This window comes from Phanerochaete carnosa (genome assembly GCF_000300595.1).
Source record: "Phanerochaete carnosa HHB-10118-sp unplaced genomic scaffold PHACAscaffold_5, whole genome shotgun sequence".
In the NCBI taxonomy this organism is placed as follows: Eukaryota; Fungi; Basidiomycota; class Agaricomycetes; order Polyporales; family Phanerochaetaceae; genus Phanerochaete; species Phanerochaete carnosa.
This window is the reverse complement of record NW_006767632.1, coordinates 696,805-718,190: the sequence shown is the minus strand read 5'-3', so window position 1 is coordinate 718,190 and position 21,386 is coordinate 696,805. Positions and strand designations below refer to the sequence as shown.

Below are 21,386 nucleotides of genomic sequence, written 5' to 3'. Positions count from 1 at the left end.
GCCTTCTTTTTGTTTTGGAGAGAACTACAGATGTTGAACATAGTACACGGGGGAACGGACGGGCAGCGATAGCGTTAAGAATATGTTCTATATCAAGAGCGAACTCACGAGCAGGCAAGTAGCAATACTATGACAACAGCGAAGTAAGCACGACACAAGCAGAAAGAAAAAAGGCAAACAGGGACCCCATTCATGTCATAAATATATAACATACAAATCCCGGCGGATTTGAAACTCGCCATATCCCGTACACTCCCGAGATCATGAGCCACCATGCGCGAAGAAGGTCGGTATGAGTGGCGGTGGGGGAACGACAGACTGCGTCGGGAAGGGGATAGGAAGGATGTTGCCTGTTGAATGTGGCCGGATAGAGTCAAGCGACGCCGTGAGCTGCGCCAGATCTGCCGTGAGAGGTGGAGGCAATGGCGGGTTGCGCGTCTGTTGCTGGAGCAGTGATTTGGCCGTCATCATCACATCGACCTCGCTTGAGAGAGGCCCGACCATCTCCACGGCTTGTGCGACAGCAGACTGAGTCGCAACAGAGACCTCCTTGACGGTAACCTGAACCTGATTCGCCACTGCCTGGGAGGAGATGATCCCTGATGATAGCGTTGCCGAAGTACGGTCGGCGGCGACCTGCCGCGCGGCTTGGAGAACCACCTGCTGGGCTGCCGCGGCAAGAGCGTTTGATTGTGACGTCGATCCTACGGGTGGTTCGCCGCTACTTTTGTTGTTAAAGGCCTGGGCCGTCACCGTGAGGACGTGTTGCTGCTTCGCGAGAGACTCAAGTTCCGCTTGGGAGATGTCGATGTGCGGTAACGTGGAAGCAGCAACAACCTGAGACTGAGCTTCCTGCGCGACTCTTTGGGCTGCTGTAGTTAGCACTTGCACAACTTGAGAGTCTGGTGCAACAACCGGTGCCGGTGCAATTGCGGGAGCCAGCGGAGGCTGTGCTCGCAGAATTCTAACGCGAGAGCGGATCAGACTCATGTCGATCACCAAAAAATAGATCCTGAGAGCTCACCTTTGAGGAGCCTGCTGCGGCAGCACTGAATCGCTCATTACGCGTCTGGTATTGTGCATATCGCCAACTAACGACGGTCGTCGTGACGGAGTGAACGACGCGTCGACGGCGGTCATAGGAGCAATATTAACGTGCACTGTATGTGAAAGCATCTCCTCTTTGCCGTCTTGCACGAACTGCAGAACGCTATCAGGATCGTCACGAACACGAAATAGAATGGAAACAAACCTTTGCTTCAACGGTAACGTCGCAACTCTCAGCGTCTGGCGGAGGAATGCCAGATAGCGTGTCTTCATTCCAGGACAGCCAGGAGGGGAGATTCGGAGAAGTGAATGTGACAGGCATATTCGAGCGCGACGCCTGGGGATCCCAGATGCGCGGCGTCCAAGACCATCGCAAACCAATGTACGCTACCCCTGGAGGCGCGCCCGCCAGCTTGCGCTGGAAAGGGCGGAATGCCCACCCACCCTCGGTCTTCTTTGCGTCCACATGCCATATGTGATTTCCCTTCGATTTCGACTTCTTTCCCTCCTCGTTGAAGCGCGAGATGTACTGTTGATTCCACAGGAAGTTTCTGATCTGCACGGTTATTGTCATGTGAGCGTCGTGGAATGCTGCATGGTGAAACCGGCTGACCTTTTTCATTGGGATCTTTTCCTCCGGATAACCTTGTTGGGCGAGCTACGCCAGAGGTGTTCGTCATCACATGCGCAGTGTGCGCAATTTCTGCCACTCACCTCTTCCAAGAAGGCATTCGTGAAAGCTTGGATGCGGAACTTGAATGGGCGAAAATCAGGAGACTCGTCCAAACGCTGCATCTTCTTCGCCATAAGCGTCTGGTGGATGGGTTCGCCCTTGGCGTCGGTTGCGTCCACTATGAGAGGACGATAACGATGAGACAAACCGGGGAGTACACAAAAAAGGAGAGGACACACGGTTCGAACATGTCTTGTTGAGGAACTCAAAGAAGATGCGCTCGACTTCTCCCTTGTACTCAGCCGGGACTTCGTTTCCGTGTGAAGCACCCCCACCCTCCGCAGACGGTGAAGTGCGGCTACCTCGCCGTGCAGACGAGCCTGGGGGCGTGGTTGTCGTCGAAGTGGATGACCTCTCTTTGGACTCATCTGAACCGCCTGACATGTGCATCTGATACCCGTTTCGCGCGGTCGAAGGGTGCTCGTCATCCGACTCGTCGCCGTCATCCTCGTCGTAATCAGGAGACGCACCGCGCGCGCGCTGGCCTCCTGAGGTCGGTGGCCTGGATTGTGGGTGGTCGAAGTCGAACGGGTTAGCAGGTGATACGTCAATACCAAATGCGAATGGATTGGGATTCGGCTGAGACATGGATGACGACCGTGACATTCTGCCGACTGGTGGTGGCATGGTAGAAGGCAGAGGAGCTTGCGAAGGAATTGTGGGGTGTGTTGGCGAGTGGAAAGCAGTAGTTGATGTGGTAAATGCAAGGTTTGTAGCGACCGAGAGGGGATGTGGTATACCAGTCAAGCCTGAGCCCGCTCCAGACAGCGAATGCGAATGTCGAGTAACAGTGGGACGCGTTTCAGGCCAAGGACTAGTCATAGTAGGATTTGAAGTAAACGATGAAGACAATGGTGCGGGGGCGGTAGCAGGTCCTGAAGGCAGCGCCGAAAAGTCCGTCGGCGCATGCGATAGCTGAGGTGCAAATTCCAGCCGTGTTGGGAATTGCATAGACGAATGGGTGGGCTGCATGTCTTGCATGAGTTTCATGCTATGGCCAGACGAGCTCGGAGGACGCGTGCCAGGTAATGAGGAAACAGAAGATATATTCGGGTGCTCTGTCATGGGAGCCATCGTAGATGGCATCGAGGGAGGAGTGGAGAACGAAAAGGATGGAGAGGCATTCATGTGCGGTGGTGGTGGCATTTGCAACGAAAAGTCGTCTTGTGGTTCCATTTTCATCGCCTTAGCGACCCTATTACCTTCCATGGTGGATGCACATCGCTTCCGGGACATGTCAGGAGCGTCGAGTGATGGGCCTGGCTCTAGCGCAGACGAATCGAAGCTGGGAAGCCCATTTAAATGCTGCTGTGCCTGGGCCGATTCGAGGCCAAGTCTTGCTGGCGAACCATGAGATGTAGTTGTAGCAGCGACGGTTTGCGCATGTGGGGACCCAGCGGCAGGAGGAGAACCTGAGTTCTGATCCCGCAGTTGCAAGCTTGCCACCATCTGTGCGACCAACAAGACATTCTTGGTGAGTTGATCCACTATGTTCGCTGCGGATGTTGTCTGGCCGTTCGAAAAAGCCTGGCTGCCAGAACTTGCAGTCTTCGCGATACTGCGGACAAGTTAGCGATCAGAAGCCCCACGCCACCATGAGGAAGTACTCACTTCTTCAGCATGTCGCCTAATACCATGAGATGAGGATCTGCAGAGTCAGGTGAGCTCTCTTTGCTTTGCGACATTGAGAACCCTTGCGAGAACGGAAAGTTTGGGTCGTGCGCCGAAGTCGGAGGACCGCTACTGGCCGACGGGAAGCCGAGGTCGCTGCTTGTTGCATGGCTTGGCGAAGCGGCAGACCCAGACCGGCTGCGCGGCTCGTCAAGAGCAGAAGCAAGCGAGGAAGAACCCATGGCATATGTAGGAACCATGCCGTTGAGGGCGGGAGAAGATACGTGTGACGGATTGGTCGACGTCGTGGTTGTGGTTGTGCTCGGTGAGGACAGCATATGGTGCCCACTTTCGTGGTTCTCGATACCACTCATGGGCGGGTCTGGGACGAACCCAGGGCCGCTTTGCTGTGAGAAACCAGTCAGCATGCTGGACGAGGCGAGGTGGTCGGACAGCGGCGGGTTCGCAAGGTCCATTGGGTCGACCGTTGACATCTGCGTGGACATTGCCATGGGGTCTGCAGAAGCGAGTTCAGGGGGGAACATGGACATGTGGTGAGTGGGGGAAATGACGGAGTCGTTCATAGTGGACTGAAAGCCAGCGACGTCTGTCGACTGGAACTGCTGGAACTGCTGAGTGTCGATCGGAGTCGGGGGAGTGGTAGTTTTGGCTTCCTGTATGAGATTCATCAAGCGAGCGGTATGCTGGAGGGCTGCGTAGCTACGCGTCGAGCTTCTCACACAAGGCGATGCAGGGTATCGGGCGAAGAAATGAATGTGTTGACGTCTACGGGCTTGCGCAGGAGGGCAAGTACTGGGTTTGAATCGATTCGATCAGGCTTTGCGGCTCTGGCGTCGAAAGCGTTCAGGACGGTTGTTTTGTGACGAGATTCAGAATGCGTACCAGTTCGCACAAAAGCTCTGATAATCACACAGAGGAACGTACACCAGAAGTTCCTCTCGACGTCGACCGATCCACAGACGGGCGCGCGCGCAAGCCTAAGATACGCAAAGGGCAAACAGACCTAGGAAGGAGAGAACAGACCGAAACGGCGGCAATAGTTGGCTTCTGAGAGACGGAGGACGTCTAGCGAGAGCGAGGCATGCGGGCTAGGCAGTGGAATCAGACAGGACGCTCGACGGGACAAGCTTTGCCTTGAGGCAGAGCCGTTCTCGCATGCGGTCTTCAATTAATTTCCTCCTGCAACACAATCCAAAAAAGGCTAGTCACACAAATATCCGCAAATATTTCTTCCCGCTTGTCTCCTCCCGCCGCGAGCAGCTACTCAGCTTGAAAATGTCATCCGAGCCAGCAACCAGACCTCACAACCGGCTGCCGCATCTCGTCCTTTTTTCGTGTCGTTGTCGTCGCCGTTAGGCTTTTGCCTTTGACCATGGGAATGCCCGCGAGCTCTCGCTCGCTTGCTCGGCGTTCCTGGGCACTGCAATTCGACAGAGCGACTGCAAACATGCGTGTCTTGCATCCCATCACATCACAACATGATTCTCAGTTCCAGCTCCTTAACAAGTCCCCGCAAGCGGACCTCGGGGATACACCCGCTCAACGACGTGCGGACGGCCGGTCTTCGTCATCTCCGCACGCCGGCATCATACTTCCAGACTCGCAATGTCTCCTTCCGCTGTGAAACCGCACCAGTCGGGAAGCCCGGGCAGGCTTACCGGCCAGCTGGACGTGGACGGACAGATTATCCCAGCCCACTTCATGGCGATTTGTTTAATCAGGTCTAACCATTCCGGTGGTGGACCATGCTAGTCGCGGACCCGCACCGCGTGAACACGCTCTCACAAGCGGAAAAAAAAATCGATCGCCCTGCGTCCGGCGCCGGAGCTGGGAAGCGCGATTATTCGATAATAATGTACGAGCACGTCGGGTTCAGGCCATCGCATAACGATACTCGTAAAGTAAACAGCGTCCGTCTATTCTCTATCGCCGTCGCCATACGAGGAATCTTGTCTGCTCTCCTCCGAACTGCCATACAAGAATGGTGCACTGTATACTACCGGAAGTTTACTTGACAGGGTTGAATCACAGTCATGCACACGTGGCCCAGGGTGAGCTCTCGTCTGACTCCTCATAGCTATCGGTTCGGTCATCCTGGGTCCGATGTGTTAGCGCGAAGCGGCGGATATGAAGAGAGATCTGCCGATAGCAGCTGGGAATGTAGTATGCACAGGCTCTGCAAGCGGTAGGTGGTTTGGGCACACCGCAGCGGTGGTCGCAGTGCGTCTGGTAAGCTTTATCAGCGGTAAGCTTGTGCACTCAGAGCTTGTGAACTCCGGACGCTTCCTTGCCTATTGTGCGAACGAGCGGATCCGGTGGCTGTTTCCCACTGTTCCTGTCAGGCGTTCGCAGCACGGAGCAATGCGGGCATATTGACATCGCGCTCACGCACATCGGATCGCCTGTAGGCCCTCGAAAGGTCATGGTACTTGCTAGTTCCGATCTTGGTGTTAAATTGGTGTGTCGATGAATCATAGACCCTATAGAATCTCTGTACCTAGCAGAAATCGATGGTGAACCCTTACAATCATGTCTTCATATTGGCTCAGACCGCAGGAAGACCCAGATCGCAGTGCGGCGTTGCCACGGCAAGGCGGACTAGCAGCGCCCTCGAGGATGAATGCATGGAGGGAAAATGAAGCTGTTGCCGCACGAGTCAAAACATCTGAATGAGAGAAGCAGACAACGTTTCCCGTGTATGTTGTCAGCGGAACTAGGAGAAGTATGACGTACCTTGCACGAAGCGCGTCCCCGCCTCAGGCTCTCTCAGGCAGCGTGTGACGCAGCTTCGTTGCAGACAGTTGGACGGGATTTACAAGGGGCTGCACGACGGCTTCCGGGCTTTAGCCTTTACCGTCTAATTATGGGCGACGTTCGCACGTCGGCGAAACGGCGTATCAATCTGGTCTTCCTGAAGTCGAAGCGACGCTAGGGGCATGGGCCTAACTGAGAGAATACAGGGAAAGACCGACACACGATGCGAGAAGTCAGAAAGGATCGACGGCCTGACCCAGTGTGTAAGTCACGAGCCACTGTGAAGTAGTAAGCTGCAGGTGAGAAGTTGCATCTCGAGAGATACATTACCCCTGACCCTAGCATATCCCACCGTTGTGTCACGTCCTTTTCGATGAATTTCCAGTCTTCTTGGAAGCTGTACTGTTTGAGCGAAGTAAAGAAGGATCGTAGCTAAACTGGTCGGTAACCGTGAAATTTAATCCGACCTTTACCGAGCCCCGCCACGTCACACGGACGGTTCGAATGCACTGCGGGATTCTGCTTGCGACAATCGATACTCAAGGCTGTGCATATGAACATCATTGTGAGAAGACTGCAAGCATAATTCAGTTTATGACTATAAGTTGTATGCAAGCTCCCGCTTACCTATTCCCGAAACAAAGATATTAGCAACCCAAACCAAATACTTAATATACAACAGTCAAGCTCATGCGATACCTGCGAGCCTGCTCTCGTAGGCTAGCCAGGTCTTCGACTCGACGTGGTAGCGAAAGGAAACAGTCAATACATTTGGCGCCCATACCGAAGGCGGGGTGACGCGCGCGTACCGCCGCCGTCATTGCTACCACCACCTGCTCTTGTCCCGCTAATATCCCATCACAAAGGACAGCGGCTTCCCGTCGGATTGGTTTAGGCTTTATGCCACCCAGAATACTGAAGAATCTTCTCGCCAAAGTTAAGGGCAAGGGCGACAAGAATATCACGCGTATACGGAGGAGACGCGCTCTGGCGGACGTCGCATGGAAGGCATATCCGAGGCTGCAGTGCGCTGAGCAAGTCCTTTTACAAGTTGTATTGGCTCATGAACGTGTTTCTAGACTCCTACTTTTTGTGATAGGCTATGTATGGTTGCTTACAATCCCATCTACATTACACGGACAGCGGACGTACATCGACGAGAATGCCTTGCAGCCAGGGCAGGTGCGTGACGGTGCAGTACACTCCGTGCGAATTCCTAAGTGGCTATCAGGTCAATACGAACTGGAATTGGGGCGATGTTCAGCGAGCCGACCGCTACCTTGAACACCTGGAGCTCATGAGAGACCGGAACGCTTCGAGTCACGAGTGAGGTTACAATCCTTGACAAACAAGCCCTTCGTTCATTTAACATAGGGCCTAGAACAGCCACGTTTATCTCGAACGAGTTTCGCAAGCTGGGAATACCTTCCTCTACCCAGGAATACGGGTTCTTGACCACGTCGGGGGTGCGTGGCGCACGCTTCTCCCGTCCGCCTCCGCTAACTTCGATGTCTTTGTGGGCAGGTGGTCAGCGGAACGAACGCATATGCTGTGCTTTCATCACCTCGCGCGTCTGGGACGGAGGCCATGGTCATCAGTGCCTCGAGGCTCAGTCGAACCAGTGAGGGGGACGGGACGCCAAATCTCCGAGGCGTTGCCACCGTCCTGTCCCTTGCTGCGTGTTTCAAAGGTGAGTACAGTCATTGAGAGCATGTGCAGAATGCAAAGTAAAGTTTCATTTCTAGGGTATTCATTGTGGGCCAAAGATCTTGTTTTTGTAATCAGTGATGGCTATCTAGACGGTATGCAGGCCTGGATCAGCTCATACCACGGCGTCACGCAGTCCAGTAAGTCGATGGCCAGCTGCTGGTCTTATGCGTGTCATGTACAGCTCCGACGTATTAATTATGATCGTCCCATGTTTCAGATCTTGTAGCAGAACCATTACAGCTGTCGTCTGGGATTATTTGGACAGCTTTGAACATTGACTACCCTGGGCATTCGTTCTCCCACTTAGGAGTGTTTTTCGGTAAGTGGGTTTTCTGTATTCGGAGATAGGTTGCTCAATCTCCGTCTTGAGAGGGCCTGAATGGGCGATTGCCCAACCAGGACCTCATCAATTCCTTCCAGATAATCTCGCGGCACACAGGAGGCGTCCCTGTGCTCGTTTACGAGCACATTGACCAGAACGAGTTTCCAGACCTCGTACCGGACCTCGTACCTCAGTGGCTGCCAGACGGTATAAGACGTCACGATACAACAAAAGAGTACGCCTACCGGGCCCAGAATGTCATACGCCACGTTGGCTACCAGGCGCGGGGTCGTGCGAGCGGCGTGCACGGGCTATTGCACCAGTACGTCCGTCTTCTAGCGGCCCTTGCACTCCTTACACGCTAACTCGAGATACGCCGTTTCGCAGGTTTCATATCGACGCCATCACCCTGTTCGCCGTTCCCGCGCAAGGTCCTCATGGCTTCCACGCCATCGGTCGGTGAGTCTCGCCCCTGTGCTTTGTGCATGCGGAAGGGCACGCCACTAAATCCGCGGACCTCGCTCGTGCTCACTTCCGCAGAGTCGTCGAGTCGACGCTGCGCACGATGAACAACCTACTAGAACGGCTGCACGCGTCTTTCTTCTTCTATCTACTCGTGGGCAGCACGACGTTCATGAAGATCGGTAGCTTCCTGCCTGCGCCGGTGCTCGTGAGCACTGCAATGCTCATCGGTGGAATGGGCGCGTGGACGCGCGCGCGCTGGACCAGACAAGAACAGGCGGAGTACGCTACAGAGAAGGGGGAAGAGGATCGCGACGTGCCAGCAGAGAGGTGGGTCGAGCGGTCGAGGCCTATCGTGCCCGCCCTGTTCGTCATCGTCTACACCCACGCGCTCGGCATCGTGTTATTCCATCTTTGTACGCGGCCGTGGATCGCCGCGGGTGGAAAGGTAAGTTCGTCTACTTTTCCGGGCATGAGTGCGACTAACGGGCGACAGCTTGCGTCGACTTTGCTGTTCGCCACTGTGTCCGTCGCAGCAGGGGCAGGGTCTCTTCTAGCACGATCGGAGTCATCGAGCACGAAGTCTCCAAACTATATGATCCTCAAAACTTTCAACCTATGCCTCGCCTCAACCGTCATTTCCGTTACGTCCGTGCTGAACTTCTCCCTCGCTGCAACTCTCGCGGTTTTCATGGGTCTACCGTTGACGCTCTCCGTGCCCTCACGATCCGTAACGGCTGGACTGGCGAAATTCGCGTTGTATACACTGTTCGCCCTCGGATGGCTTCTCTTTACACCGGGAGAGATAGCGCAGGCCGTCAAAAACTGGGAAATTCTCCGTGTGTGGTTTGCGCCATTTGTGTGTATAGTGTATACCCCACTGGTATTACAGGCAGGCATCATCTGCCTACTGCGCCCGTAACACCGACACCTCATGTACTTATCTATCTCGAGTATACGACCGTGCATCAGCCTATGTCCATCTGGCTGTCAGCAGGATCTCCAAAGAGGTCGCCCTCGTCGCTGGACGCGTCGTCCCCATCTCCGCCTTCTGACCCGCCTGCATCGTCCGCGCCGCCCTCCATCTCTAGTCGGCGCTTCTCTTTCATCTCGTCCCGCTGGGCAAGTTTCGTGTCGAGATCCGCCTGCAGCTTGCGGAGCGCGTCCTCGAAGCGGCGCTGGGATGTCTCGGTTAGCAGTGCACTGTACGCTAAGTGACAGACTACGACATACTCTGATCAGCGGGTTCGCCGAGCTCGCGATCTCCTGCTTCTTCTTCGCAACGGCCGCATCCAAGTCTCGGATCTCCTCGTTCAGGAGCTTCTTCGCTTGCACCGCCTCGTCGTCCTCGTCGTCCTCCTCATCTTCGTCGCTTTCGTCCTCATCCTCATCTTCATCGTCGTCACCATCACCCTCCTCATCCGCCTCGTCGCCGAGCGCCATGTCGAGCTCCGCGGCCAAGTCCTCGTCGATATCACCCTCTGCCTCCTCGCCCTCGTCTTCCCCGCCCTCCCCCTCGCCTTCGCCGAAGTCTGCACCAGGCGTCATTCCATCTCCCGCCTCCGAGCCGCCAAAACCTGGAGTCTCGGGTTCTATAGCGTTTTCTCGATCAAGGTACTCAGAGTCGGACAGGTCGGGGTTGACATTCTCCAGAACATCTGCGATAGCGAATGAGAAGCTAAATCACGGCTGGTTTGCAAGTTGCTCACCATACCGCACCTCGTCTGCTAGCTCGTCCTCTTCCAGGAGCCGCTCGACTTCTTGCTCCACTGTTTCAATTGTCTGCAGGAGATGTCAGCAACACTCCCAGCAGATAGATGGACCCGCGGACCCGACGGTTTATGCGCTTACGGAACCTTCGTTTCCTGACATGATGCAGAGGAGGCGTAATCCCATGAGGGTAAATGAACTCGTCGATGTTAATATTCTTCTGGTTCACAATGGCATCTTCATTGGGTATCGGCTCTCCAACCAACAGCATCTATAGTGAAAGCAGGAGGTCAGTAACTGCAAGGTTAAGCATGCGAGAAAGTTGCAACCTGACATATGTCGGCTACTTTGAACATCTGCTTGTTGTCGAGCGTCTTCTGCGACTCAGTGATACATGGCAGGTCGACGAGCTTCGCAGAGTACAGCTTGTTGCCAATATGGAACACTGCTCGTCTTGAGTCTACACATCCCAGTCAGAAACTTCAAAGTCCATCTGCGAAAGCACGTCTGGTGCACCTTTGAACTTGAACCACACATCGCCTTCCACGTCCCTATTCTGTACCATCTTCCGCAGGCGGTCACAGTCCTCGCCGGGGGGCATGCGCAAGACGAACTGCTCCTCGAACGCGAGGTCCTCGTCGTCCGAGTCGAGCTCGCGGTCGTACGGGCCCAGGAACGACATGCCCGGCGCGAGCGCCGCGGCCTTGTCGCTCAGCTTCAGCCTCAGCTTCGGCTGCGGCTTGCTCCCGGAGACGCTGCCGCGGTACGTGGATGAGCGCGTGCGCCGCGTGTCCAGCTCGTCGTCCTCCATCTGCGCCGCGTACGACGGCGGTGTGTTCCGCCGCTGGCGCAGCGAAGAGCGGATCCCTGTCGCTGGCGATGCCGTCGCTGCTGCGCGGCTGCTTGGCCCCGCCAGGGGTGTCTGCGGCGTCTGTGAAACGTCGTCGTCGACCACTATAAGGTCGTCATCTTCCATGCCGTGGGCCGTCGGGTGGCGGGGGTGTCGGTGTGGACGGGCGGAGTGCAGAGGCGAGCGGTGTCACGCTCCCGCTGTTCCGCGCCGTTGTCACGCTTAGTCGCTTCCGCTTACACATGTGACACGTGACAGTCCTCCAAAGCCGAGGGGGCGCAGCGAGAATGCATTGTTCTCCGGGTATGGCTACCACTATGACTACATGTACTATGACAACGAACGACAGATGTGACAGCAGAGAGCATAACGATTATGTACAGCGGATCCACGTAATATGAAAACGAGTGAGGGCATAGGGTTCATCTAATGTTCAAGGACAGTCTAGGGTATCGCGCATGAGCGTCGTGAGCAAAGCAAGAACAAAGTCCGAGTGTGAACGATTCCAAGTGGGCAATCATTGCCGGCCATGACCAAGCGACGAGTGCAGGGGCGACGAGTACGAAGGCGGCATGCTCCGTTCGCTAGGGGGCCTAGTACGCGATGATGCCGGCCTGCGGTCGATGCGCCGTGCGAGCTGCTGCACAATGCGGTCGACCATGTCGGAAGGTAGGACAACATTCGAGGGACCAGCGGCGTCCGTGGCACCAGACCGCTCGCGCATGTGGCGGGCGTCTATGAAGTTGGACTGTCAGTGTATGAGCGCGTACGCGAGAAGGGACGACTAACCGAACTGGCCGTCGACCTTCTCAGACGCCACTTTCGCCTCAGGGGGCGGTGCGACTGGGGAACACGTGTCAGCTTCTGACATCCGTGAAATCCCGCGCAAAACACACCTGAAGACCCCGATTGGTGCGACCATGGCGAGTTCCCAGTGCTGCTGCCAGGCGTCGCGCCGCTGGTGGCATCCGCTGACGGAGCTTGCGCGTAGAACGGCGTGGGCCGAAAAGCAGGATCCGAGCGGTATCCGTCTTCTTCCTGACGCAGCCGTTTACGGCGCCTCGATAGCATGACATACAAGGCTACGGCGGGAAGGAGGAGGAGGACCACGGCGATGGCTACGATTCCGACGATAGAGCCAGGGGTCATCGAGGAATGTTGAGTAGCGCCTGACACTGGAAGCCTACCCAAAAGCTTGTCAGTGAACGACCATGCGCTCAGAAGACGAAAGATGCATACCCGGTACTGGTGGAAGCAGATTCGGTAGTGGACAACCCATTGTCGCCAGAATTCGTCGACAACGATGTTAATGTACTCGATGCCGCTAAGGGAGGCGCCGGTGGCGGCGGGTTGACAAGGACCTTGTCGATGACGTGCACGACCCCGTTAGTGGTGAGAATGTCAGACTGGACGATGTTCGCCGTCAAGCCGTCGAGTGTGACTTTGTAGCCCTGGCTGTCGTTGGAGAACGAGTACGCGTACCCGGACGTCGCCGTGTAGGTTATAGAGTGAAAGAGAGAGCTAAAGACAGTGTGACTAGCGATGTGCTTCGATAGTAATTAGCCGAGGGTGCGAAGAGGAAGACGAGGCAGGGTACTGACGTGATTATTGTAGGCGTCTGTCGCGTTTATGCTAGCGAGTGCAGACTGTGCGGCGGCGAAGGCATCGTCCGTAGGCACGAACAAGGTGAAACCTTCCTCTAGACTTGGGGAAATAATGTTTGCCCCTAGACGCAACGCCTCGAACTGGTTCATGGCGTTATTCTTCGTGAGAACATCGTAGGTAGGCGGGAGGCCTATGACCGCGTTCACGACGTTGATGGTGAGGTTATCTGCCCGCAAAACGTCCTGGACTGTTGTCGTAACCAGTTGGTTATAGATCTGGAAGCCGCTCGAGGTGGAGCCGCATGCGATCTGCAGCGGGAGGCCATTCTCCAGCGTCGGAGGGTCGGCATCCAACGTGGTCGGAAGGATAGTGTAGTTGAACCCCGTGCCCAGCTGCGACTGCATCCAATTTCCCGGAAGGAGATGGTAGCTGAGAACCTCGTTCTGAAATACGAGGCTGTCGCTTTGAAAAGTGCCTGAGAAGAAGTTGGCGCCGGGGTTGGTAACTTGAGTGAAAGGGCAAGCCGTCAGTAGGGCGATACGAGCCATCCAGAGCGCTTGACTTACAGGCATCGTTATCTGGAACAAATAAAGTGTAGGATGGATCTGAAGATATTGTTTGGAAGAAACTGCTCGACGGGGTATCTGCACCAATTTCGTGAACCCAGGCTGTGAAATTGGTGTATCCTAGATCGTTCAACCCACTCATGAGAGCACTGAAGTACGTAGCGTTTTGGGCGAGCACGCCAGGCCCCGTCGCCATAAATAATATCAGAGCCCAAATGAGCCTGGGCAAGGAAAACGAAGGCAGGACCATGCTCGCCAGGAGACAGTGGCAGGGGAAAGAGGCATGGTGGCCCGGGTTCTCCGGCTTTGTTATAACGCGTCCAAGGCGCTGAGCAGGATCACCGTTGTTTTTGGCACATCACCTCGAGGACGAGTTGGGCCTGGCAGCGGAGGGCCACCCTGCCATTTCGAGGACAAGGGCGACCCGGGAGGTGCGCTGGCGGGGCACTGGAGATGCGCCGCCATCTCAGGCAACCCTTATAGTTGCCATAGATGGCATTATTGTACGCTCTGTAGGCTCTAAAACGCTAGTTACCACCAGAACCTTGACCTACCTGCGCCTTGAGAGACGATGTGACGGATCAGAAAATGACGACTCGTCTCTGAAGATCGAGTATCACAAGCGAGGAGAAATTAGTTCAGCCAACTCAGAGACAATTGGAGATGAAGAGTGGGACAATTAAGAACTGTTGCGAACGAGACCAAGTATCATAGGGACATGGCATCTGTCCAGTGTCAAAGCGTAACCAGGAGGAGCGAGTTCAACCCCGGGCGTGTCCGGTTCGTGTTTATCCTTGTGGGTGCCGACCCTGCGCCCATATCTGGCAACCGCCATCTGATTTCAGTGATCGCATTAAGCGCCATACCGACGAGGAGGCGCTCCGAGGGAGTGGTCTTGGCACCTACCACCTGAGCAGCCGCAGACGGACCTTTTCACCCAAGTTCCACCGCAGGAGTTTCGTCGGGATCCTCTCAGAGCAACTGCTGCCGTCTGAATAGGCCTGCAAAGGCCGGGGCTACACAGTACGCTCCCGTTTCACACTGCTATGAGCTGCAACCAGTATCCTGGGCCAGGTACTAATCGCTCTCGTGTCTCCCCCATTCCACCACCGCACCCTCGCCCACCATGCTGCCTACGCACCGACAGCCAGATACATACACGTTCGGCGAGGCTCGACGTCTCTGGGGGTCGCGACGTGCGCGACTAGTCTCGTTCGCCTTTGCCGTCTTTTGTATCCTCATCGTCCTCTCCGCTTCTTCCGGACCGAGGCTGCGTTTGTTCCCATCTCCTTGGTCTCCTTCGCAAGATCTCGATGCTGAAGAGACACCATCATCACCTCCGCCCCCATCTCTGCCAGAAAAACCGCCATTGCCACTGCCGCGACCGCTATACTGGCCGAGGCCTCCTACAAACAACCCGCCGCTGGCAGCAGCTCCAACACCTACCAGGGCGTCCAACTTGCCACCTCCAGCGACGGTCATCACAGATCCTCCACCATTCCCCAAGCTACCCACTCCCGAAGACTCTGGCGACCTTGCGTTATGGCGACAAAGGGCTGAACAAGTCAAGGAAGCATTCGTCAGAAGCTATGAGGTCTACGAAGAGTTTGCGTACCCTCACGATGAGCTTCGCCCTGTGTCAGACGGCATCAGAGACAAGTAAGTGACGAATGCGCCGTCAATCCTCGTACAGGTTTCGACTGATCGTTTGTTTACCACAGCTTTAATGGCTGGGGTGCCACTCTCGTAGACGGTTTCGATACCATGATCCTGATGGGGCTCGATGATCTAACTAACCGGTCTATAGCCCATATTGCCAAGCTTACCTTCGTCGAGGTATCCAATTCGCCACACCTGCTACACAAGGTCTGTGCTTACTCTGCGAACAGAACAAGCAGATACAATTCTTCGAGACCGTCATCCGCTATCTTGGAGGTTTACTCTCTGCGTATGCATTAGCTTCGCAACCTCTGTACCTTGCGCGTGCCGATGATCTTGGCCGGGCATTGATACCAATCTTCAATACTACTACTGGCCTCCCGCCGTTCGGTATCAACACGAAGACGTAAGCCTTTCTCGTCTATTTCTATTCTTCACCAGTTAACCGGTCTACAAAGTGGTATTGGTGGCATAGGCTGGCCAGGCAATTCCGCCATCCTGTCCGAAATGGCCAGCTTTCAGATGGAATATCGCTATTTGGCGCATTTGACTGGCAGGCCTGAATATGTCAAACATGTGAGCCTCGCCGGGTGCGTTCGCCTGCTGTCCTTATACTGGATTTCAGGCAGATTTTATTACAGAGTTCCTTCGGCAGCATGAGGAACACGACGGTTTGCTCCCGCTTGCGTACTCCTTAAAAAACGGAGAGGCGCAAGGGAAATTGTATTCTGTGGGAGCTCGCGCAGACAGCGCATACGAGTACCTGCTGAAGCAATGGCTCATGACCGGTCGCACGGAGCCAAAGTTCCTCGATATGTGTGCGTGCTTCCATCGCTTTTCGCGCAGGGTGGACCTTCTGACAGCACCTCCAGACCTCCGTTCCGCCGACGCCATCATCGAGTACATGCTCTACATCTCCCCGCAACGCAAGCTGCTGTACGCGACCGACCTCCAGCGCACGACGCTGCGCCCCATAGGTGACTTCCAACACCTCTCGTGCTTCCTCGCAGGTGTCTTCGCGCTCGGCGCCGCCACCATCCCCAATGTAGATCCGCGACACGCCTGGGCGGCCGAGGGCCTCGCGCACACGTGCTGGATCACGTACGCCGACGCTGCGACAGGCCTCGGCCCCGAGGTCATCATCTTCCGGGGCAACGCGGCGGGGCACCGCTGGGTCGACGAGCTCCGGAGCTGGGACGTCCGCGGCAGGCCCGGGGCGGTGCCGGGCACGAGCGAGGCGACGCCTGTGCGCGGCGAGGAGGACAGGGAGTACGAGATCCACGACAAGCGGTACCTGCTCCGCCCCGAGGTGCGCCGCATCTTTCGATCTGATCCATGTTTGCAGCGCGTGCTGAGACGGGCCTGTGCGGCAGACGATCGAGAGCTTCTACATCCTGTACCGCACGACGGGCGCGGCCAAGTGGCGCGAGCGCGGCTGGGCGGTGTTCGACGCGATCGAGCGGCACACGCGCACGAAGAATGCGTACGCGTCGATCAAGGACGTCAACGCCGTGCCGGCGCCGCGCGACGACGACATGCCGAGCTTCTTCTTCGCCGAGACGTGCGTGACTGGTCCTCTGCGTCCGACGATTTTCCCTGCTGATGCGCCCGTTGATGGGGCTTTCGCAGGCTCAAGTACGCGTATCTGCTCTTCGCGGAAGAAGACAAGGTCCCGCTCGAGCGCTGGACGTTCAACACCGAGGCGCATCCGTTCCCGACCTTCACGTGGTCTGCTTGGGAACAAGAACATCTGGGGATTCGGTAGATGCTATAACCATAATACGGCACACACGAGGACGATGCCAGGGCTTGTACATAAAGAGACCGAAGCGATGCTAGTAGAGTAATCCATGGGCACTAATGCCGACTTTTTCTCCCCCGGATCCTTGACACTCGAGAAAGGCGAACTCGACACTCCAACGGAGGGTCGGATTATCTCACGTTGTGCCCGAGCCCATGGAAACCGCACAAGCACTCGGGTGAGCGAACAGTCGGCGAGCCAGGCACCGTCTCGAATAGCACGCGGCGGGTCGGACACTTGAAGTTCGTTGAACAAAGCTTGACAGCGCGGGAGGCGCACGGGGAGGTGCACGAATCGGAGACGACGGAGCACGTCGCTGGCAACGCGCGGAAGGCCGGCAGGCCTCGGCACGTCACCTGCTGCCTTTTTCGCTCAAAGTGCGGGAACAAAGCGGCGCACGAGACGAGTCGCCGCGGACATGCTGTAACCCCGAGCCCGATACTTTTGCGACGCGGCCGGTGGAGATGGGGAGGCGAGTAAGAGGCGTGGTGAAAAGTACCCGCGCCGAAGAGTCGAGCTTTACGTTGCTGCACAGCTGTTGCTCAGGCTACTGCTCGGCTGAGCTGTATCGCTTGTCTGCAAAGATACCTGTGGGGTCTCGCAAATTGCGTTCCACGTCGAGGCCGACGTGTGCAGCAGTGTTTCACTCAAGCAAATACCGCCTGAGCGGAACGTGTCATCCGTCGTGGTGTACATCGCTGTACATTAAAATTTCCGAGGTGGATGAAGGCTATCACAGACTCTTCAAGCTGCGGGACTGACAGCTGACGATGAATTTAGAAGGGTCGGTTCGTCGCACTAACAGGTGCCGAGCATTGAGCCGATATACAAGCAAGGTGTCGGACCATGACCTGCGGGGAACTTGTTCAGGGTGCTGGAAATGAGATAAGGGTGCTGCCGAGGATGTACTAATTGCGGAAGATTTGGGCGGGTCATTGCTCGGATTTTCGAACCAGCTCATACTGTATGCCTAAACCGCTTTCATTTTCTTCTGGGCGTGATACGAATTTAGTCGATACTGTATTGCTCAGTATATGAATAGTGCTTTGTCAAAAATCATGTAAGGAAATTACAATCTGCTCCTAGAGCTTGTGGCATACGGCCGGGCGTATCCCAGGGCTGGATTCCTCACTAGGTGCAGTACCGCAACCACATGAGCATCGCATCCTGAGTCCTTGTTCTTTTAGACCACCCCTGCGCTGTATTCACCTCTGTGTTCATCCGTCTCCACTCTCTCTGGACCCGCTCAACTGTCACAGATGGCTCAATCACCGTCCCGGGGCTTGCGTGCAGCTACAAGCCGCCACAAATAGTCCTCTCTCCTGCTCCGTGTATTACGAAGTAGCTATTCCGCGTGCTCGGCGTCGAGAGCGCTGGTGACGCGGTCAACGGTGTGCTCTGCTTGTGGGAGTAGGATGCCTTCCTTGTGATGGAATCAGAGCCAGGGGATAAGAGTTCTGGCGCGCGCGACCTGAGGACTCAATCCAGCTGCATGTACCGCAAGACAGAGCTCTAGAGGTCTCATACTGCGAGTTGTCTGGTGCTCTGATCTCAGAGTATGAACTGCTAGGCGTCCGAAGGAGATTGGTAGCTCGAGCATTCACAAACGGAAACTAAAGATCGATACGTTCAATATATCCAATTGAAAGCCCACTCCCCTAGCCCTGGACCGTGCTCAATCGACACGCCATGACATGGGCAATGACATAACCATGAGCAGGAGTGTTCTGTGCAGGTGAGGAAGAAAAACAATCCCAAGGCTGGCAAACGACGTATAGTGAGCTCCACGACAGTTATCTCCATTGGAAGACATACCGGGCGCATTGCCGACGCGTAGCAATATCGCGACACTTGTTTTTTCAAACGTTCCAAGTGTCGATGCGAGCGAGGTGCTTCGGCTGGAGCTAGGAATGAAATTCTGCAACATACCGCCCGAGACATGATTATCACCGCTCGGCAGGTATATGATTCCTGCGCGGTCGTTCAGCCGGGGAAGGGGTAGACGCAAACCCATGCGTAGCGCATATCACCATACCAACTGACGCTTGACACGGAAGATGTGCTCAGCGGATGATAGGAGTATCCAAGAAACATCCTGTTCCTCGATTTGATGCCATGCATACAACAAGAAAAGCTCGCCATCCCCGTGTCACTCGCAGATTTGCAGCCGAGCGCATCGGACAGTAGGTGAGTTGACGTCTTTGCGAATCACCTAAGGTCCTCCAGAATGGGCACTGTTGTTCTACCTACCGACTGCGTGCTCTTGCCCTTTTCGTCAGAACAAGGACGTGAGAACACTCCATCGTCGTAAGCTTTGTTTGCTTACCTGGCAGGCTGCTGCGGGGCTGCGCCAAGTAGTGAACTTTACGCCCAGCCTTTACCGTCCCGAAAATCACCCACGACGTCGTATTCGAGTTTGTTGGTACTTCTGAACATTGTGTAGCAGGCAACTTGGCGCGTTTGCGGGACCGGGAAATTAAATAAAACGTGAGGACGAATCGAGCCCACAGCGCCGCTAGGAGGGGAGGAGGTGAAATTTCCCGGGCGGCCGCCGCCTTCATTCCGCGATCCCGGTGCTCGGCGCACCGCTCGCGGCCAAATGCATACTCCGAGCTTTGTCTTGTTTCTGGACGCCGTCGCAAAATTGAAACGCGGGGACAAAACATGATGCGAGCGGGCTTTACGCGGAAAAACACTCGATTATGTATTCTAGCGTGGCACAGCCTGAATAAGTGCTTCTTCTGAGGTGAGTGGACTGACGACGAGCCTGAACAACCCGGCACACTAACTTACGGAAGAGTGACGTTGATTCCACTAAGGCCTCCAGGCCTCATGGTTTGTTGCGTCTGCGCGAAATTACTGCTCGGCATGATGCAAAGATCATGCCTCTAGCACATACCTTTACTTTCCGTGCTGCCACCAAGTCTTTCTCAGTAAGATCAAACAGTATTGGCCGCGAAAACCTCTCGTCCGGCATTCTGGCATCGTGTTAAATTGTCACGGCTGAATGGCTATCAAGAGCTCCCGTGACCTTATCAGAGAGGAGGCGAAAGTCTGCTTCCGAATGTTCTTCTCCGCAAAGGATCAGGAATCGTTGCAACTGTGAAAATGCAGGTAGAAGGGGGGTGATTGTGGACCAGTTGCGAGACTGGAGATAGAGACGCAGTTTGTCATCGACATGTGATTCAGCGAGGGTAATTTGGCGAACAGACCAAATCTCATTGCTGCTGCCAGAAGGCAGAGACTTGACAACCTGGACTGAGATAACCACAGTATGCTGTAGCCCGATTGATAGGGAACCAACGAATCTGTAAGTATCTTGGAAGCAGCTCATGAGCGCGATGATCTAATAGGGTGACAGATTAAACTCGCCTAGAGTCGCTTCCGTGACATTGAAACATGAGTTTTCGATCTAAGAACGTCCGGATAAGCTCCACAATGGCCCATATTTCCGCAGAGACTGTCGGCTCCGTAGTTCGACGTCAAGTGAACGAATGTCGTGTACTCGCGGCGGCCAGGATCCAAGCAGGCATCGACGTGTTGTCTGTGCAACTACGCAGTGAAATTTTGCGGACATGACTGAAGGTACCGGTACAAATATTATGCGCAGTGTCAGCTGTCGTGAGGGGTTCACCTGACCATGTAACCTCGCCGAGATGGACGACCTGCAAGCAGGTAATATCTCCAATATGCGAAACAGCATTCGGAGCGACGGGAAGTCACAGCGGAGCAGGGATAGAGATTTGATGCACTTCAACGAGCTCTTCAAGGCCACGTTATGCGAGACGCGTCCATGAGGTTTAAAGAGACCGGGTTGGTATGACTGATGAATTGTGCGAGATACTGGTAAGAGCTGCACGAGTGTCATCCAGAGAGGGGGGCTGGGAAAGCAAGTCTCGCTGAGCTCTAGCATAGTGATATGCTCTGCAGGCCAAGCTGATAACGAAGAGCCCAGTATGCCATAGAGTATACGACAGTCCTCCTCGTTCTTCAGACCAAGGGCGGCGAATAGACGGGGACGAAGTTTTAGACACCACGCTTTCAAGATTAGAGAGAGCTTTGAAGAGTAGCTTTGTAGTCGGAGCTTGACAGAAGTTCATAGATGTAGCCGTGCAGTTCGGGAGGGAGCTGCTCCCAACAGTGAATGAACGCATGAGACACCCCAGGCTCATCGCCTGGAGGTTCACTGTAAACGATATAGCCAGACAGTCATTAGATATCACGACTCACCCCACATGACAGGATATGGGTCTCCCGTGAAGAAGGGAACAGGCACCGCCAGAGGATCCGTGTCCGGGTGTGGATGTATTTCCATGGAAGTCGAGCTGAGGTCCGACCGGCAGTCTAAGCAAGATACGTCGTCAGGCATGGGGGGGTACTACCAAACGGAAGCGTGTCAACCAGCAATTTAGTTCCAGTCAATAATGCGGGCAACTCGATAACTACGGCCTTTTCGCCGCGAGTGGTGGCCAGTTTTAGACCGACGCTTTGTGACAATCACGTGCGGTACGTAACGGGAGCGCATGCGTGACGCC

At 55.3% G+C, this 21,386-nt stretch overlaps 7 protein-coding genes across 7 annotated transcripts; 2 read left to right on the top strand and 5 right to left on the bottom strand.

Annotated features, from left to right (window-relative positions):
* Positions 1-51: 51 nt before the first annotated feature.
* PHACADRAFT_255563 (uncharacterized protein) lies at positions 52-2,406 on the bottom strand. The gene is made up of 6 exons (XM_007395423.1): positions 1,960-2,406; positions 1,762-1,898; positions 1,661-1,705; positions 1,253-1,603; positions 1,025-1,200; positions 52-964 (listed from the first exon to the last, which is right to left on the bottom strand). Exons 1-6 carry the CDS (start codon positions 2,366-2,368, stop codon positions 262-264), a joined length of 1,821 nt encoding a protein of 606 aa, XP_007395485.1. The 5' UTR covers positions 2,369-2,406; the 3' UTR covers positions 52-261.
* A 970-nt stretch (positions 2,407-3,376) lies between these two features.
* On the bottom strand, positions 3,377-4,253 carry PHACADRAFT_255562 (uncharacterized protein). Its single transcript, XM_007395422.1, has one exon. It carries the CDS (start codon positions 4,078-4,080, stop codon positions 3,388-3,390), a length of 693 nt encoding a protein of 230 aa, XP_007395484.1. The 5' UTR covers positions 4,081-4,253; the 3' UTR covers positions 3,377-3,387.
* Positions 4,254-6,800: 2,547 nt separating this feature from the next.
* On the top strand, positions 6,801-10,659 carry PHACADRAFT_143130 (uncharacterized protein). The gene is made up of 10 exons (XM_007395421.1): positions 6,801-7,191; positions 7,246-7,348; positions 7,398-7,492; positions 7,548-7,632; positions 7,691-7,856; positions 7,912-8,013; positions 8,094-8,195; positions 8,247-8,520; positions 8,586-8,657; positions 8,739-10,659. Exons 1-10 carry the CDS (start codon positions 7,067-7,069, stop codon positions 9,580-9,582), a joined length of 1,968 nt encoding a protein of 655 aa, XP_007395483.1. The 5' UTR covers positions 6,801-7,066; the 3' UTR covers positions 9,583-10,659.
* Positions 10,660-10,830: 171 nt separating this feature from the next.
* On the bottom strand, positions 10,831-11,346 carry PHACADRAFT_28204 (uncharacterized protein; the record flags this gene model as incomplete). The annotated part of the gene is made up of 1 exon (XM_007395161.1): positions 10,831-11,346. The coding sequence occupies one exon, from the start codon at positions 11,344-11,346 to the stop codon at positions 10,831-10,833; it is 516 nt and encodes a 171-aa protein (XP_007395223.1).
* A 149-nt stretch (positions 11,347-11,495) lies between these two features.
* On the bottom strand, positions 11,496-12,604 carry PHACADRAFT_255555 (uncharacterized protein). Its single transcript, XM_007395420.1, has 4 exons — positions 12,460-12,604; positions 12,117-12,403; positions 12,010-12,063; positions 11,496-11,955 (listed from the first exon to the last, which is right to left on the bottom strand). The coding sequence occupies exons 2-4, from the start codon at positions 12,367-12,369 to the stop codon at positions 11,738-11,740; spliced, it is 525 nt and encodes a 174-aa protein (XP_007395482.1). The 5' UTR covers positions 12,370-12,403; positions 12,460-12,604; the 3' UTR covers positions 11,496-11,737.
* Positions 12,605-14,517: 1,913 nt separating this feature from the next.
* PHACADRAFT_28202 (glycoside hydrolase family 47 protein) lies at positions 14,518-16,815 on the top strand (the record flags this gene model as incomplete). The annotated part of the gene is made up of 8 exons (XM_007395160.1): positions 14,518-15,050; positions 15,113-15,257; positions 15,281-15,456; positions 15,509-15,626; positions 15,676-15,868; positions 15,923-16,359; positions 16,424-16,611; positions 16,680-16,815. The coding sequence occupies 8 exons, from the start codon at positions 14,518-14,520 to the stop codon at positions 16,813-16,815; spliced, it is 1,926 nt and encodes a 641-aa protein (XP_007395222.1).
* Positions 16,816-20,224: 3,409 nt separating this feature from the next.
* Positions 20,225-21,021, bottom strand: PHACADRAFT_255551 (uncharacterized protein). The gene has a single exon (XM_007395419.1). It carries the CDS (start codon positions 20,762-20,764, stop codon positions 20,264-20,266), a length of 501 nt encoding a protein of 166 aa, XP_007395481.1. The 5' UTR covers positions 20,765-21,021; the 3' UTR covers positions 20,225-20,263.
* Positions 21,022-21,386: the final 365 nt, after the last annotated feature.

Bases quoted from the DNA above. Each gene is read 5' to 3' on its own strand.
- PHACADRAFT_255563 (XM_007395423.1), bottom strand. From the start codon at position 2,368: ATGTCTCAGCCGAATCCCAATCCATTCGCATTTGGTATTGACGTATCA. The intron at 1,604-1,660 runs GTCAGCCGGTTT...ATAACCGTGCAG, and splicing joins AAAAGATCCCAATGAAAAAG to ATCAGAAACTTCCTGTGGAA. The intron at 965-1,024 runs GTGAGCTCTCAG...CTCTCGCGTTAG, and splicing joins CCGCAGCAGGCTCCTCAAAG to AATTCTGCGAGCACAGCCTC.
- PHACADRAFT_255562 (XM_007395422.1), bottom strand. From the start codon at position 4,080: ATGAATCTCATACAGGAAGCCAAAACTACCACTCCCCCGACTCCGATC.
- PHACADRAFT_143130 (XM_007395421.1), top strand. From the start codon at position 7,067: ATGCCACCCAGAATACTGAAGAATCTTCTCGCCAAAGTTAAGGGCAAG. The intron at 7,349-7,397 runs GTGCGTGACGGT...AGTGGCTATCAG, and splicing joins ATGCCTTGCAGCCAGGGCAG to GTCAATACGAACTGGAATTG. The intron at 7,857-7,911 runs GTGAGTACAGTC...TTTCATTTCTAG, and splicing joins CCTTGCTGCGTGTTTCAAAG to GGTATTCATTGTGGGCCAAA.
- PHACADRAFT_255555 (XM_007395420.1), bottom strand. From the start codon at position 12,369: ATGACCCCTGGCTCTATCGTCGGAATCGTAGCCATCGCCGTGGTCCTC. The intron at 12,064-12,116 runs GTGTGTTTTGCG...CGTGTTCCCCAG, and splicing joins GCACCAATCGGGGTCTTCAG to TCGCACCGCCCCCTGAGGCG. The intron at 11,956-12,009 runs GTTAGTCGTCCC...CCAACTTCATAG, and splicing joins GAAGGTCGACGGCCAGTTCG to ACGCCCGCCACATGCGCGAG.
- PHACADRAFT_255551 (XM_007395419.1), bottom strand. From the start codon at position 20,764: ATGCTAGAGCTCAGCGAGACTTGCTTTCCCAGCCCCCCTCTCTGGATG.